Below are 13,707 nucleotides of genomic sequence, written 5' to 3'. Positions count from 1 at the left end.
TAAAATAAAAAATTTGTTTATGCTATAAGTTGTTTTTCTGAACTATATTAGAGAACTAATAAAATAAGTTGTAAAAAGCTTTTGAAAATTGTCAAAAGCTGTTTTTGTAAGTTCTCCCAAACAGTCTCACAAAACTTATGCCAGTAGATTAGCTCAAATAAGCCAATCCAAACAGACCCCATAACTAACTTTGATGGACAACAATGCCTCAAATCATCTTCACAACCAACACTGCCACAATTACCACACTTCCATTTAATAGCTTCTATTGCTATAGGTAAATTGAAGCCATCTGTAAGACTAACATCATAAAAATCAGGTTCATCGTGGATTAAATCGGAAACTGATTAGGTGGTTTTCATGGGCATGTACCATTCCATCCTGCTAGAGGTATATAGGTGTTGAGGTTATCATTGCACGTTATTACAGGCCATATTGTCTCATTGCAAAAATTTCCTACTGTGAATGTGTAGAAAAGTCAAATGATATTATTGGTCATTATTAGAATATATTATGCCATTATTAGTCATGATAAGACATTATTTGTCATTATGTTTATTATGTTTATTGTAATTCCTTTTTAATATATAAACAGTCTTGGACCGCATAAATAAAATAAGAAAGAATCATTTCTCTAATCTCTTATATGATTTCTTATATGTTTTTCAATATGGTATCAAGAGCCTTATGGTTCGATTAGGGTTAGCAGCTTGCAAATAGTTAACTGCAAGTCTTAATCTTTTGTGATCCCTCAAAATCGCAATTTTTTTCGTCTCTCTAATGGTTCATCACAATCCATGGAAGACGACAACAACCATTCCTGACCTGACGCTGAAAACAGCTTTTATGACCACCACAAGTAGTGGCGGTCCAACTCAAGAATCAGAAACGGTAAACAATGGTAGCAGCCCCATATCGATTGTCACCAACAACAACGGCAGCACCACTACTGGCAGCGGTGGTTCTGGTGGTGGCGGCCCTGGCGGTGGAGGTTCTGGGGGATGTGACCACTTATTATAATGAGTTAATGGCGTTATGGCAGGAATTAGATTTATGCTATGATGATAATTGGAGATGCACTGATGATAATTAGATTTACGGGGAAGATGATTGGCAGTGCTAAAAAGAGTGGAGGACTCTACTACCTTGACAATGGACCCGACTTCAAGGATCAACCTCAACAAATAAGTACCTGCTTTGAATCTAGCTTTGTTCTTTCTAATAATGATGACAATATGTTATGGCATTTAAGGCTAGGACATCCTAGTTTTTCGTATTTGAAACACTTGTTCCCTAAATTATTTTCTAAGAAGGATCCTACTTTATTTCACTGTGAAACTTGTGAATTTGCTAAACATCATCGTTCATCTTTTTCTACACAACCATATAAACATTCAAAGCCTTTTGCAGTTATTCACAGTGATGTTTGGGGTCCTAATAAAATAAGCACTTTGTCAAATAAAAAATGGTTTATAACTTTTATCGATGATCATACCAGAATTTGTTGGGTTTATTTGTTAAAAGAAAAATCAGAAGTTGGACAAATTGTTAAAAACTTCTATAAAATGGTGCAGACCCAATATCAAACAAATGTTCAAGTCTTCAGAAGTGACAATGGTACAGAATATTTTAATATGGTTTTGTCCGATTTTTTTCATGAAAATGGGGTTATTCATCAAAGTTCTTGTGTTAATACACCCCAACAAAATGGAATCGCAGAGAGAAAAAATAGGCACCTTCTAGAGATTGCAAGAGCTTTACTCTTTGCTAACAAGGTTCCAAAATATTTGTGGGGTGATGCTGTTTTGACTGCTTCATATTTAATTAATCGTATGCCGTCTAAAGTTTTAGATTTCAAAACCCCTCTTGATATTTTCAAAAAATATTTTCCTCTGACACGCGTGTCTGCCGAATTACCACTAAGAGTTTTTGGTTGCACTGCTTTTGTTCATGAACATAAACATATCGGCAAACTCGAGCCACGAGCAATCAAATGTGTTTTTATTGGTTACTCTCCAACTCAAAAGGGGTATAAGTGTTTTGACCCAAAAACAAAAAAAGTTTTTGTAACCATGGATGTTACTTTTGTTGAGAATCAATCCTTTTTTGATAACATTCATCTTCAAGGGGGGGACTTGAAGGAAGATTCTTTTATTGAAAATATTATTACTTTAAGTGATGTAGTGTTGTCACAAAATTCCGAGACTAACATTGGTGCACCAAAAGAAAATGCCCAAGAATCGATAATGGAACTCAATCCGCTTGTGAATGAGGTACCTACGAATTATGGGGCAACATTTTCAAATCAAAACCATAATGAACAAATTCTTGATATCGATAGTAATGAGGAAGAGCCTGAAATGCCACAACAAAATGACTCAAATAAAGAAACACAAAACAGGTTCAATAGCAGTGATCCTATTTGGAAGGGAAATGTCTATGAAAGAAGGGACCATAAAAGGGGAGATGAAGGACCCATTCTCCAGCCCTGCCAAGAATCTGAACCAAGAAATGATCCTAATCATCATCTAAATCCTGTTAAGTCTTCTATTCCTAAGTGTCGTGGTAAGTCTTCTTCTATTACTACAAGTGATGATCCTGATTTACATATACCTATAGCAATTAGGAAACCGGTTAGATCGTGTACCAAACATCTGATGGCTAAATTTGTGTCATACTCAAATTTGTCTTCTTCATTTGCTGTGTTTACCTCTCAGTTGTCTATTGTAGAAATTCCCAAAAATGTACAGGAGGCTCTAAAAATTCCAAAGTGGAAGGAAGCTGTTCTAGAGGAGATGAGAGCTCTTGAAAAGAATAAAACTTGGAAAATCATGACTTTACCTGCAGGGAAAAATACCGTCGGTTGTAAGTGGGTCTTTACGGTAAAGTATAACTCTGACAACACAGTTGAAAGGTACAAGGCACGCTTGGTTGCTAAAGGATTTACTCAGGCATATGGCATAGACTACTCAGAGACTTTTGCTCCTGTTGCCAAATTAAACACTGTCAGAGTTCCCTTGTCCTTGGCAGTGAATTTAGATTGGCCTCTTAACCAACTTGATGTAAAAAATGCTTTTCTCAATGGTGATTTGCAGGAAGAAGTTTACATGGATAGTCCTCCGGGCTTTGAGGACAAGTTTGGGTTAAATGTGTGTAAATTGCAAAAGTCTTTATATGGTCTCAAGCAATCTCCAAGGGCTTGGTTCGAAAAATTCACTTGGTCTGTCAAAAAACAAGGATATATGCAGGCTCAATCAGATCATACCTTATTCATGCGATTTTCCAATGATGGTAAGATTGCCATTCTAATTGTTTATGTGGATAATATCATTCTCACAGGAGATGACATAGTTGAGATAGATAGATTGAAGAAAAATTTGGCAAAAGAATTTGAGATAAAGGACTTAGGTGCACTTAAATACTTTCTCGGTATGGAGGTTGCGCATTCAAGAAAGGGAATTGTAGTTTCTCAGAGAAAATACATCCTAGACCTCTTGGAGGAAATTGGGATGAGTGGGTGTAGACCAGCAGATACTCCTATGGAACTAAATGCAAAACTCTGGGAGAAAGGTAATGTTCCTGTTGACATTGGACGATACCAGAGATTAGTTGGTAAGCTTATTTATTTAGCTCACACGAGATCTGATATTGCTTTCTCCGTGAGTGTTGTCAGTCAATTCATGCATTCTCCCTATGAAGAACATCTGGAGGCAGTTTACCGAATCTTAAGGTACCTGAAATCCAACCCCAGAAACTTCAAGAAAACCAATGACAGAGATGTCTCTATATTTACAGATGCAGATTGGGCAGGATCGGTTATTGACAGGAAATCTACTACTGGATATTGCGCCTATGTCTGGGGAAATCTAGTTACTTGGAGAAGTAAGAAACAAGGTGTTGTTGCTCGGAGTAGTGCGGAAGCCGAATTTAGAGCCATGGCTCAAGGAATCTGCGAGCTATTGTGGATTCAGAAACTGTTGGAAGAACTAAAGTTGAAAGTTGACTTACCCTTAAAATTATTCTGTGACAGCAAAGCAGCAATAAGTATAGCTCACAACCCGGTGTAACATGATAGAACCAAGCACATTGAGATTGACCGCCACTTCATAAAAGAGAAAATTGTTTCTGGAACTATTTGCCTACCGTATGTGACTTCAAATGAGCAAACTGCTGATATCTTGACAAAGAGCTTGGCAAGGCCTAATTTTGAGCGACTTATAGTCAAGTTGGGCATGACAAATATTTATGGACCAACTTGAGGGGGGTGTAGAAAAGTCAAATGATATTATTGGTCATTATTAGAATATATTATGCCATTATTAGTTTGTCATTATGTTTATTGTAATTCCTTTTTAATATATAAACAGTCTTGGACTGCAGAAATAAAATAAGAAAGAATCATTCCTCTGATCTCTTATATGATTTCTTATATATTTTTCAATAGAATGTCTTGAATCTTGATGCTTCCACACAGTTCATCAATACATCAAATCATACTAGGCATATAGAGGTAACAATTTTTGTTTTTGTTTTAAAATATAAAGGTTAGTTATTTTCATGTTGGTGGACGTATATAGATTATACTTTGATTCAAATCCTTATTAGGAAATTAGTATGGCAATCGTTGTTTTAAATTGTAGCCCACAACTGCAATTGCAGCTGCATCTGTTCACAACATCAGCTGCAAATACGTTGTTTTATTCATGAAATGTCATATTAATTGTCCAAGCTCAGCGCCTGGGTTATGGATTTTTTTTCCTTACATATTTCAATTATATGGCTAAAATGGGAGAAAATGGAGAGCATTCATATATAAATGAGTTCACATTTTGATTTGAAAACTTTAGTGCCCGTTATCAGTTGTCACCCACTTTTCAGGAAAAGAGTATTGTATTGAAGAATTAGAATAAGAGAATAATCTTAAAGAAATTACAGTAGAAGCATTATGAACCGCATTCTTGATATTGAAAACACAATAACTAGATGAATTTATAAGAAACTATATGAGCTGCATGAATTCTCATAGATACTACTCCATATTTATCAAAATGATCATGGTAAAATGCATTATAATAAACATCAGTAGATAAGAAAAGTTGGAAACTCTGTATGGTAACAAAAAAAAATCTGGCTGGTGCTTGTAAGTAGGACTCAAAAAAAAAAACTTTAGTTTATGATTGTTGTTTCACTAGTAAAATTAAATTAACACTTGCATAACTATATAAGCTTCTTCTTCTGGAAAAATCTCTTCAAATGCCACAATTGTAAAGCTGAAACTCCAATGCAGATACCTAACGACATAATACTAAACCATGCCACTCTGCCATTCGTTCTTTCACTCACGATCCTCATCTCTGCTTCCCTGAACAAACAGCTCAAAATATATAAACACGCATAAGAGAAGTCTTTTTTTCCAAAAAGTTGCAAAAGATTAATTCTAGAAGTTGTTGACATGATTGGAATAATTACCTTCCCTTCAGATAGAGCAAATTCTCATGGATGGCCTCTACAGCTCCTTCTAGCTTTCTTAGCTCAAGCTCAACTCCCTAGGTATCAATCACATATAGAAACGGAATATCAGAAGAAGTATAGATTTAAATAGATGCGGATTCTCTACCTTACTTTCATGTTACACAAGAGAGAATGGCACGAAAGTAACTATAGTCTTGAGATGGATAAATAGTTCACTAAATTTCTTGAGGAATTCCTCGGCACAATCAATTATTCATATACAATCACTGATATTATATCAATAATTTTTTTATCATATCACAGCTATTAAAAAAAATTGTATAGCAGGAAATATATTATATTATCCCTAAATAGAGATATTTTCCAACATACAGTAAGAAGATCCTTCATTATTTATGTCGGGTACATTAAACTTGCTTTGTGTTTTCATCTCTAATATCGTAAGGAGTATGAAAGAATCCAATTAGGATCAATTTTCTCGTGATTCCTAAAGATTCCATTTTATAATGCAATTTTTTTTTTAAGGAAACTGAAACTTTATGAAGTTCTCGAAAACCATTTTAAAACAGTGCTTTAGCTCATTTCATATTATATAGTTTATGCCTTGAGTAATTAATTGTCAGCTATCGAGAGGTAAAAGTCAAAAGCCATATCTACTTACCTCAATCTTCTCCTTCTTAGCAACTGAGTCCCAATCCTTGGCTGCAATTCCAATTTTCCAGTCAAGGTTCACACTAACCTCGTGACCTCCTTGATTACCCCCATCTACCCAAAAGCATGCCAGGTAGTTCCCAGTCTCTTGAGTCGTAAATGCGAAACTCCCATGTGTTGTGTTCTCTTTGTGATGAAGATTGTTTCCATATGGTGATGTTACCTAAAGAAAACATTACAAGCAATAGACCAATTTTAACAAATTGTTATCAGAAGATTGTAATTAAATCTCCACTAAAACATTTTCATTTGAAGTTATCATGAAAGTGATTCATGACTTAGGCAACTAAGATAAACGATTTTCCATTTTCGTACGGTAACACCTCAGCACACAAAGGATATTGCTCTCAAAACCAATGTGTAAACATTTTCTGATTTCCACGGACTAAATCGAATCCACATGTATGTGAACGATGTGAACGATATATTCTGTGATGTTTACATTTTCTACAATCAAAACAACTAGAGAAAAAAATTACTCATCCCCTCAAAAGACTGAACTCGACAGCAGAGAATACAGAGTAAAGCTCAATTTATGGATATCATACACATAACTGATCAAACCTACGCTGCTCAGCTCCAGAAATAGACATATAACAAAAGCAAATTTCGCTCATCAATTAATATATGCAAAAACAAAACAAAATAGGTCAAATTACTATAACACCACGGACAATTAAGAATGCATTATGTAAAATATCACAAAAACAAATTGTTGATCAACAAAAGATATTAAGACAACACATTACAATTCTATCATCTAAAATAAGCAATTAGGCAAACAAAAAATCAAATCATCTATTCCATTTTGTGATCATCAAAAAATCTTTCAAAATCAATGCTAAATCTGATAAGTAATTTTAGTTTTATACTCCATATTACTAATTACGTCGTCAAAAAAATAGTAAATCATATCATACAAATACATTATTCAACAAATCAACCCATCAAATTATCATAATTGAAGAACAATGTCAGCTAAAAAAATAACACTAAAACCACGAAAACTGTGATCAAAATTGAAGAACGACCCACGAAATTAAAACGAAAAGGGTGATCGTAAAAAACGTAAAAACATTACCTTGACAGCGAGAGTGGGGCTGCGGGTATGATCATCGGGAACGACGACATAATCAGCCAAAACGACGACGTTATTCTGGATTTCTTCGGAGACGCATTTGGTACCGGTGGTGGGTAACGTAAGCCAGATAGCGAATGTGGAAGGTGGAAGATTGATTAAGAAGAAGCAGAGGAAGATAATTGAAAACGTTAATTTCTCCATAGCCCTTTCTCTCTCTAAACAAACACAGACAATGTTGAAGATTCACAGAGAATTCAGAATTTGGATCTGTTGCGTATGGTTGATTGGTAGCTAGGTGTTGTCTATAATTTAATTCAAAACGTTAATTTCTCCATAGCCCTTTCGCTCATATTAATTTCTTTTTTTGTATTTCATTATTACTAATTTAATTTCACTTTCTAAACTCTCTTTTTATTTCATAACCCCTTTTTTTTTATTTAAGGAAGAGACAATGTTCAAACCTTGAACACCTACTTATTTATTTTAAAGGTAAAAAATTTATCATTAGGATAATTGTCATGTCGGGTGGATTTTTGGTCAAATTGGCATGAGGGAACATGAAATGCAAAAAGGGTAAAGATTAGTTTAAATTGCGCAATTATAATGTATTTGGTTAATTGTTGTGTTAATAATAATGAACCGTAATATTTGGTTAATCATCTCCTGAAATGAGTTAACCATGTATTTTGATGTTAAAACTGTATCGAAATATTGGAATCTGTCCAAAAAATTAGGTTTTAACTGGACTGCTAAAATGTAGTAATGAATCAATTGTTAAATTGGAAGGAGAATACAACTGAGACTGTCCAATGCTGATATGGATCTTAACACACACACAAAGATCACAATTCAATACTATTATGAAAACAATTATTTCTTGAGAAGTGGATTAAAAAGTGATTAATCACCCAAATAATTATGTGCCGTGTGAAGAAACTCAACAAATCAATCATGTACTAAATGATAATAAATCATTTTATTGAGCTGTTTGAATTGCAACCTTCTTTTGCCAAACAGGAAAAACAACAAATCTCAAAGAATTATGTGAAATGAAACAAAACTGAGCTCATAAAGTACATAATCATTCATCCTTTGGAACAATTAATTACAAAGAAAGATTAAAACCAAAATGAAAAGATAACAAATATACAGACATCACGGTATTTCTGGAAAAACTTTTTTATCCATGAAATTGATGAAACGTTCAGCATAAATTTTAGGTTCTATTACTGATATAGTCATAGGATCAAACTGCAGTGATTTGTAGGCATGCTCAAGTTTCTTTTTGACATTGTATTCCTGAAGTATATCTATTATTCCCATGTAGAGTACCACATCATAAACCTCAAAAAGCTCGACTTCTGATTCTTCCACTTTATCTTCTTGAAGCAAACTAGTAGCTTGAGCCGGCATGTTCACTCCTAATTGCACCGGCAATCTGAGGAACATTCATTATTTATTATTATATATATCATACAATTATTACAATCCTAGTTTAGTGATCTTCAGTTCCTAATGTAATAGCGAGCGACAAGAGAAACTAATGTTATAGAAGATACTCACCTTGCAGTACCGGGAAGTAAAAGATCAACTTCCTTGTTACCTATGGAGTATGCTCTCAATGTATTCCCTCTAATGTGAGGTCCAGGCGTCGCATTGACGAAGCTCGGTTCATGTGCAACTAACAACAAGCCTTTCGGAATGATCAACTGCTCCCCTTGTTTGAGTATATCTACTGCAAGCAAATCAAGTCAATAAGTTCGTTAGAAAAAAAAATAACAATATCAATATATAATCACTAGGCTTGGGAAGAAAATTTTCATATCATATTCTAAATAACTGGCATCAGACGATATACTTACCATCTGCAGAAGGTAAACTAAACTGACGCTGTATTGATCCAGGAGGTTCGACCAACGCCTTTAGATTCTCTGGAGCTCTAAAATGCAATCCCAACAAAAGGCTGTAATCAATTATGTGCTGAGATTCCAAAAATTTGCAGTCTAGAGAAATTTGCCTGAACCAAAAAATAAATTCTGGTCATATCATAACCACTAGGTAAATTACTTGCCCTTCAATCAAGGAAAAGTGGAACAAAATTGTCATTATAAATATTTTAGTGGATATTTTGGTCACAAATTAGTATTATCTCATGTAATAAGCCAAGTACTATCAAAATGTGAAATTTTGGTCTTCGGATTAACTCTTTTTAATATAGAAACATTAAGAAACTCATAACTTTCATGACTTTCGCTAAAATTTGCAATAGCAGGATCTAACAAGGAGCGTTATTCAACATAGATATCATCCGATATTTCTTTACACTATATTTTGTAAAATCATCTCTGTTCAGTTTTCGGTGAATAGAGATACATCCTATTACAACCGTGATACTGTCAATAAGAGATACATCCTAATCAAGTTGCTACAATCCTTTTTTTCATGAGTGCACGAAGCATATTGAGGTTGATTGTCACTCTATTTGTAAAGCTTTGAACAATTACGTTATCTCTCTTCCTCATTCACCTCGCAACCCGGCTTATGGATATTTCAACCAAGGTTGTACCTCAACCTCGCTATCAATTTCTCATCAGAAAATTGACGCTTGTCCAGCCGCATCAATTTGTGAGGGATATCAATAAGGTATTTCGATTCATTGCTGGGATTCTGTTACTAATATGTCCATTATTGTATTTTAATATTTTTTGGACAGAAATCTGTCCATTATTACATATTAATTATAGAAATTAGAATTGAAATAAAATTGTATTAATGTTAGACGCCATAGTACTTATGATAACAAAGTAGTAAAGCATTTCCTATGGAAAATAAAAGAATAACATAATCATGAAATAGGAAATATATGTTCTACCTAGAAGAGTAAAATTGCTACAGCTCTAGAAATTTGTCAACAAGTGCTGCTTACTATAAAAGCTACTCTTAGAAGTAGGAACTTACTTGAATAACGATTCTCGCAACTTTTTATCCATATGAAATTCATATTTTAGATCAAGATCTTTCAATGTTGTATTGCTATTAATTTTATCTTGGCTTGTATATCTTCCTTGAGAAGATCCCTTCAGATCGTAGCGACGGTGGATATGAAGTTCTGTGCAAAACATATTTCCCATGACAACAAATCGCACCTAATGAAGAAAACAACAAAGTATTTATAGTTAAACCAATTAACAAGGAGAAAGAAGTAAAGACGGATATTAGGTAATACCTTTTTCCCACCTCTCAGTGTTATTCGATGGATCCCGAAGAATTTTGTAATAAGAGTATTTTCATAACTTCCTACATGATGGTAGTATTTAGGAAGCATATTGAGCAGAACCTATAACAAGAGGAATGTATGCACGTGATTAAGTACTTACGAAGTCAAGATTCGTGTATTTGATGAATTCAAATCAAAATAACTTAATTAAAAAGTTAATATGGTCCATCAAGCAAAAGAGGTGACTACAAACCTTTAGCTCATATTTTTTTAGTGTCTTGATCACAAATTTATCATCTTGAGAAATAAAGAATATGCTGCCACTTTTTCCAGGTGAAGATATGTCCTTTAGAGCACAGTCACCACAAATGGACATCATGTACTCGGCCGCATCCAATTTGAACATTTCTCTCAAATTCCTGGAAATATATGAAATCACATAAAGAATATGTGCTTATAATCATAACTTTGACTAAGAACTCTAATACACCACAATAATCATAAAATCATATTATATCAAGAACCTATATACATGTTATTCTGATAATGAATACCTGAAGACCATAGGGCAATAATCTTTCCAGTAGAAGTCTACAGAACAGTGTGGAGGAGTCAATTGTGAACCCTCCTTAGGAAAGTACATCCTTATTCTAGCTCTTTCTCCAAAATCAGACGACCGAACTTCACGTGCAGGAACTGGTGTAATTTTTCCTACAGTGTACCTGAGAATTGAGCAAAAAAAATTCAAATCAAAGCTTCATATAAAACATAATACCAAATAAATAAATATTCAAGTTTAGAACATTTGAAAGAATGCTGATAATACTAGCAACCATGAATACTAGACATATTTTTCGAAAATATTATTAGAGATCAAATAATTTACCTGATGCCAAGCTGCAAATTAAGCTTCAGATAATAGCTTCGGCGGTTTTGGATAGTGCCTATAAACGAACTCTTTTTTACTTGCTTCATACTAAATTTACTTTGCCTTTTGTTCTTATTATGCGGTTTTTCTGAACACTCACGAAGTCTCTCCACAATTAGAACTCCTTGCATATATTCCCTTTCAAAAACCATATTACTCATAACAGATACCTCAGATTGACCTTCATTGGAGGTCCGCGGTAACGCGGATGAGGAATCACGACAGATGCAATCGTCAGCAGGGTTTTGAATCACATGATTCTCATCCAACAATGAAGTACTTTGAGATAAATGACGTGAACTTTTCGATCTACCACTGGCTCGAGCTTTCTCAGAGAGACTGCGATTAAATCTTGAATTTGGAACCTTACAATTCTCATCGCTATGAAGATTGGTACACCATTTCTTTAGAGATGGTTGTTTGCTACCAGAAGGATAGAACGTTCCTTTTCCGTCCTTTAGGCCTTTACTCCATGTTCCAATATAAAGTCCTCCATCTGAAAATCTATAAACTCCAGATCCTTGTCTAAGTCCATTTAACCAACAACCATCAAAAACATCGCCGTTAAACCACTTCATAATCCCCCTTCCATCTATTTTCCCTTTTTTCCAATTTCCAATATAGATACTTCCATCATTCCAAGTAAATTTTCCGCTGCCTTCGCGAATTCCTTCTTTCCATAAACCTTCGTAAATATCTGAATTGGAATACGCTTTTCGTCCAATCCCGTGATGAGCATTCATCCTCCATCCACCTGTGTAAACACAGCCGTTCGATTTTGTGAATGTGCCGTGACCATGAAGATAACTCCCGGAGAATTCGCCCTCATACTTTGCTCCTGATGGCCATATAAGTATCCCTTTCCCTGTCATTTTTCCATCTATCCAATCCCCTTCATATACCGATCCATCTGACCATGTGTACTTCCCGTTGCCGTGGGGAAGTATACCCTTGAATTTACCAATGTAGACATCACCATTTGTAAAGGACTTCTCTTCAAACCTACGTTAACAGGAAACAGTTAAATAACAATACATTGCTACATGCATACAGAACAGAATACACGGTCAAAACAAAATACAAAAACAAAGGAGAATGAATAGGAAAGAATAGTAATTTCTATGAACATTACCTTCCATTGTCCTCCATGACTAGCAGAATATCACTAATTTATTTAGATAACTTCAGGAAGTGAGCCATTTCTTTTGAAAGGTTAAACATGTTACTCACAGCTAAGATAAAAAAAATTCATCTTCTCATCGACCAGCTTTTTATTGTGACCCAATCTGAAACATATACAGCCAATATAATGAGTTTGAAAACACGGAAGAAAAAACAACAATGAATCCTTTAACAGGTTTCAACACTAAAGAATGCTTTTGGAATCTTTTCCCGCAAAATTCCAAAGACAGAAAAAGGAGGGACCATCCACTTATTTAGATGTTTTTACCAACCATTATTTTCAATAATCTTTTTATGAGTGGTAAATAATAATTTGTTTCTTTATTCTCTGGTAATTTGAAACAATTTAAACTACATACAACACAACACACCTAGAAGATCAACAACAGATATGTTGATTTTTACAAGAGCTATGACAATTGAGAATCCCTAAACTTTTCTGTAATCAACATCACAAAGGAAGCAACATTAACATCATATACAAATTAACATAAAAGAAACTGACAAACCTGAAACAATACATGCATGTTTGTGGCATGAGTTGTAAATGAATGATTCAAACCATACTGATGATTTCAAAGTTCAACTTGATGGAGAAATTGAATATAATAAAAATCAGATCAAAGAAACAAATAGAAACTTCAGAACTAGGAGTACAAAGTACACATGTAAAATTCTGAAGTCCAGAACAGAAAGAAAGCAAAACAAAAAAAAAATTGAGAAGAAAGATTGAAGTGACCTTGGATGAAAATAAGTATCCTGTGACAGGAATAAAAACTGGAAGGAAGAAGAAGTGATCCCGAAGAATAGTATTAAGCAGCTTATGAAAAAAGCTCTCAAGAATAAGAATCCTTATGTAACTGTCAATTATAGCCGACACTGCCCCACACTAAATAAAGTTAATAAATGCAGTGATCATTATACCCTTTCCAGTTAATGTATATGATTATATGTACTAGATTTATTTATGTATTTGTGTGTAAAACATAAAAAAGGAACTTGTCTTGTCTCATATTACGTCACCTTTTTTTCCTTTGACAGTTAATTTTTTTAGGGAACTTTTGGCAGTTAAATATTAATTATTACTACCTCTCTTCAAATAAAGAAATTTTATCT

General features: G+C 34.2%; 2 protein-coding genes across 5 annotated transcripts; both read right to left on the bottom strand.

The window, feature by feature from the left end:
• Positions 1 to 5,017: 5,017 nt before the first annotated feature.
• Positions 5,018 to 7,643, bottom strand: LOC11427422 (transmembrane emp24 domain-containing protein p24delta4). The gene is made up of 4 exons (XM_003629933.4): positions 7,265 to 7,643; positions 6,134 to 6,346; positions 5,470 to 5,546; positions 5,018 to 5,362 (listed from the first exon to the last, which is right to left on the bottom strand). Exons 1-4 carry the CDS (start codon positions 7,463 to 7,465, stop codon positions 5,218 to 5,220), a joined length of 636 nt encoding a protein of 211 aa, XP_003629981.1. The 5' UTR covers positions 7,466 to 7,643; the 3' UTR covers positions 5,018 to 5,217.
• Positions 7,644 to 8,283: 640 nt separating this feature from the next.
• LOC11439925 (phosphatidylinositol 4-phosphate 5-kinase 7) lies at positions 8,284 to 13,489 on the bottom strand. 4 transcript variants are annotated; one of them, XM_024772107.2, is made up of 11 exons: positions 13,331 to 13,483; positions 12,963 to 13,030; positions 12,542 to 12,695; positions 11,368 to 12,411; positions 11,036 to 11,203; positions 10,735 to 10,900; positions 10,491 to 10,601; positions 10,223 to 10,410; positions 9,127 to 9,281; positions 8,828 to 8,999; positions 8,284 to 8,702 (listed from the first exon to the last, which is right to left on the bottom strand). In XM_024772107.2, exons 3-11 carry the CDS (start codon positions 12,556 to 12,558, stop codon positions 8,420 to 8,422), a joined length of 2,304 nt encoding a protein of 767 aa, XP_024627875.1. In that variant the 5' UTR covers positions 12,559 to 12,695; positions 12,963 to 13,030; positions 13,331 to 13,483; the 3' UTR covers positions 8,284 to 8,419. The 4 variants fall into 4 exon arrangements, with proteins under 4 accessions (XP_024627875.1, XP_039684774.1, XP_024627873.1 ...); XM_039828840.1 differs by lacking the exon at positions 12,963 to 13,030 and having other exon boundaries at positions 8,828 to 8,996; positions 13,331 to 13,489; XM_024772105.2 differs by lacking the exon at positions 12,963 to 13,030 and having other exon boundaries at positions 13,331 to 13,488.
• Positions 13,490 to 13,707: the final 218 nt, after the last annotated feature.

This window comes from Medicago truncatula, chromosome 8 (assembly GCF_003473485.1).
Source record: "Medicago truncatula cultivar Jemalong A17 chromosome 8, MtrunA17r5.0-ANR, whole genome shotgun sequence".
NCBI lineage: Eukaryota > Viridiplantae > Streptophyta > Magnoliopsida > Fabales > Fabaceae > Medicago > Medicago truncatula.
Note: the sequence above shows the minus strand (reverse complement) of the source record. Positions and strands in the feature narration are given on the sequence as shown.

What these genes read in the sequence shown, in the direction of transcription:
- LOC11427422 (XM_003629933.4), bottom strand. Translation starts at nt 7,465, where the DNA reads ATGGAGAAATTAACGTTTTCAATTATCTTCCTCTGCTTCTTCTTAATC. An exon ending in CTAAGAAGGAGAAGATTGAG is followed by an intron (nt 5,547 to 6,133) that starts GTAAGTAGATAT and finishes ATTGATACCTAG; the next exon opens with GGAGTTGAGCTTGAGCTAAG. An exon ending in TTGCTCTATCTGAAGGGAAG is followed by an intron (nt 5,363 to 5,469) that starts GTAATTATTCCA and finishes CTGTTTGTTCAG; the next exon opens with GGAAGCAGAGATGAGGATCG.
- LOC11439925 (XM_024772105.2), bottom strand. An exon ending in TATTGCCCTATGGTCTTCAG is followed by an intron (nt 10,901 to 11,035) that starts GTATTCATTATC and finishes ATATATTTCCAG; the next exon opens with GAATTTGAGAGAAATGTTCA. An exon ending in TTACTTCCCGGTACTGCAAG is followed by an intron (nt 8,703 to 8,827) that starts GTGAGTATCTTC and finishes AATGTTCCTCAG; the next exon opens with ATTGCCGGTGCAATTAGGAG.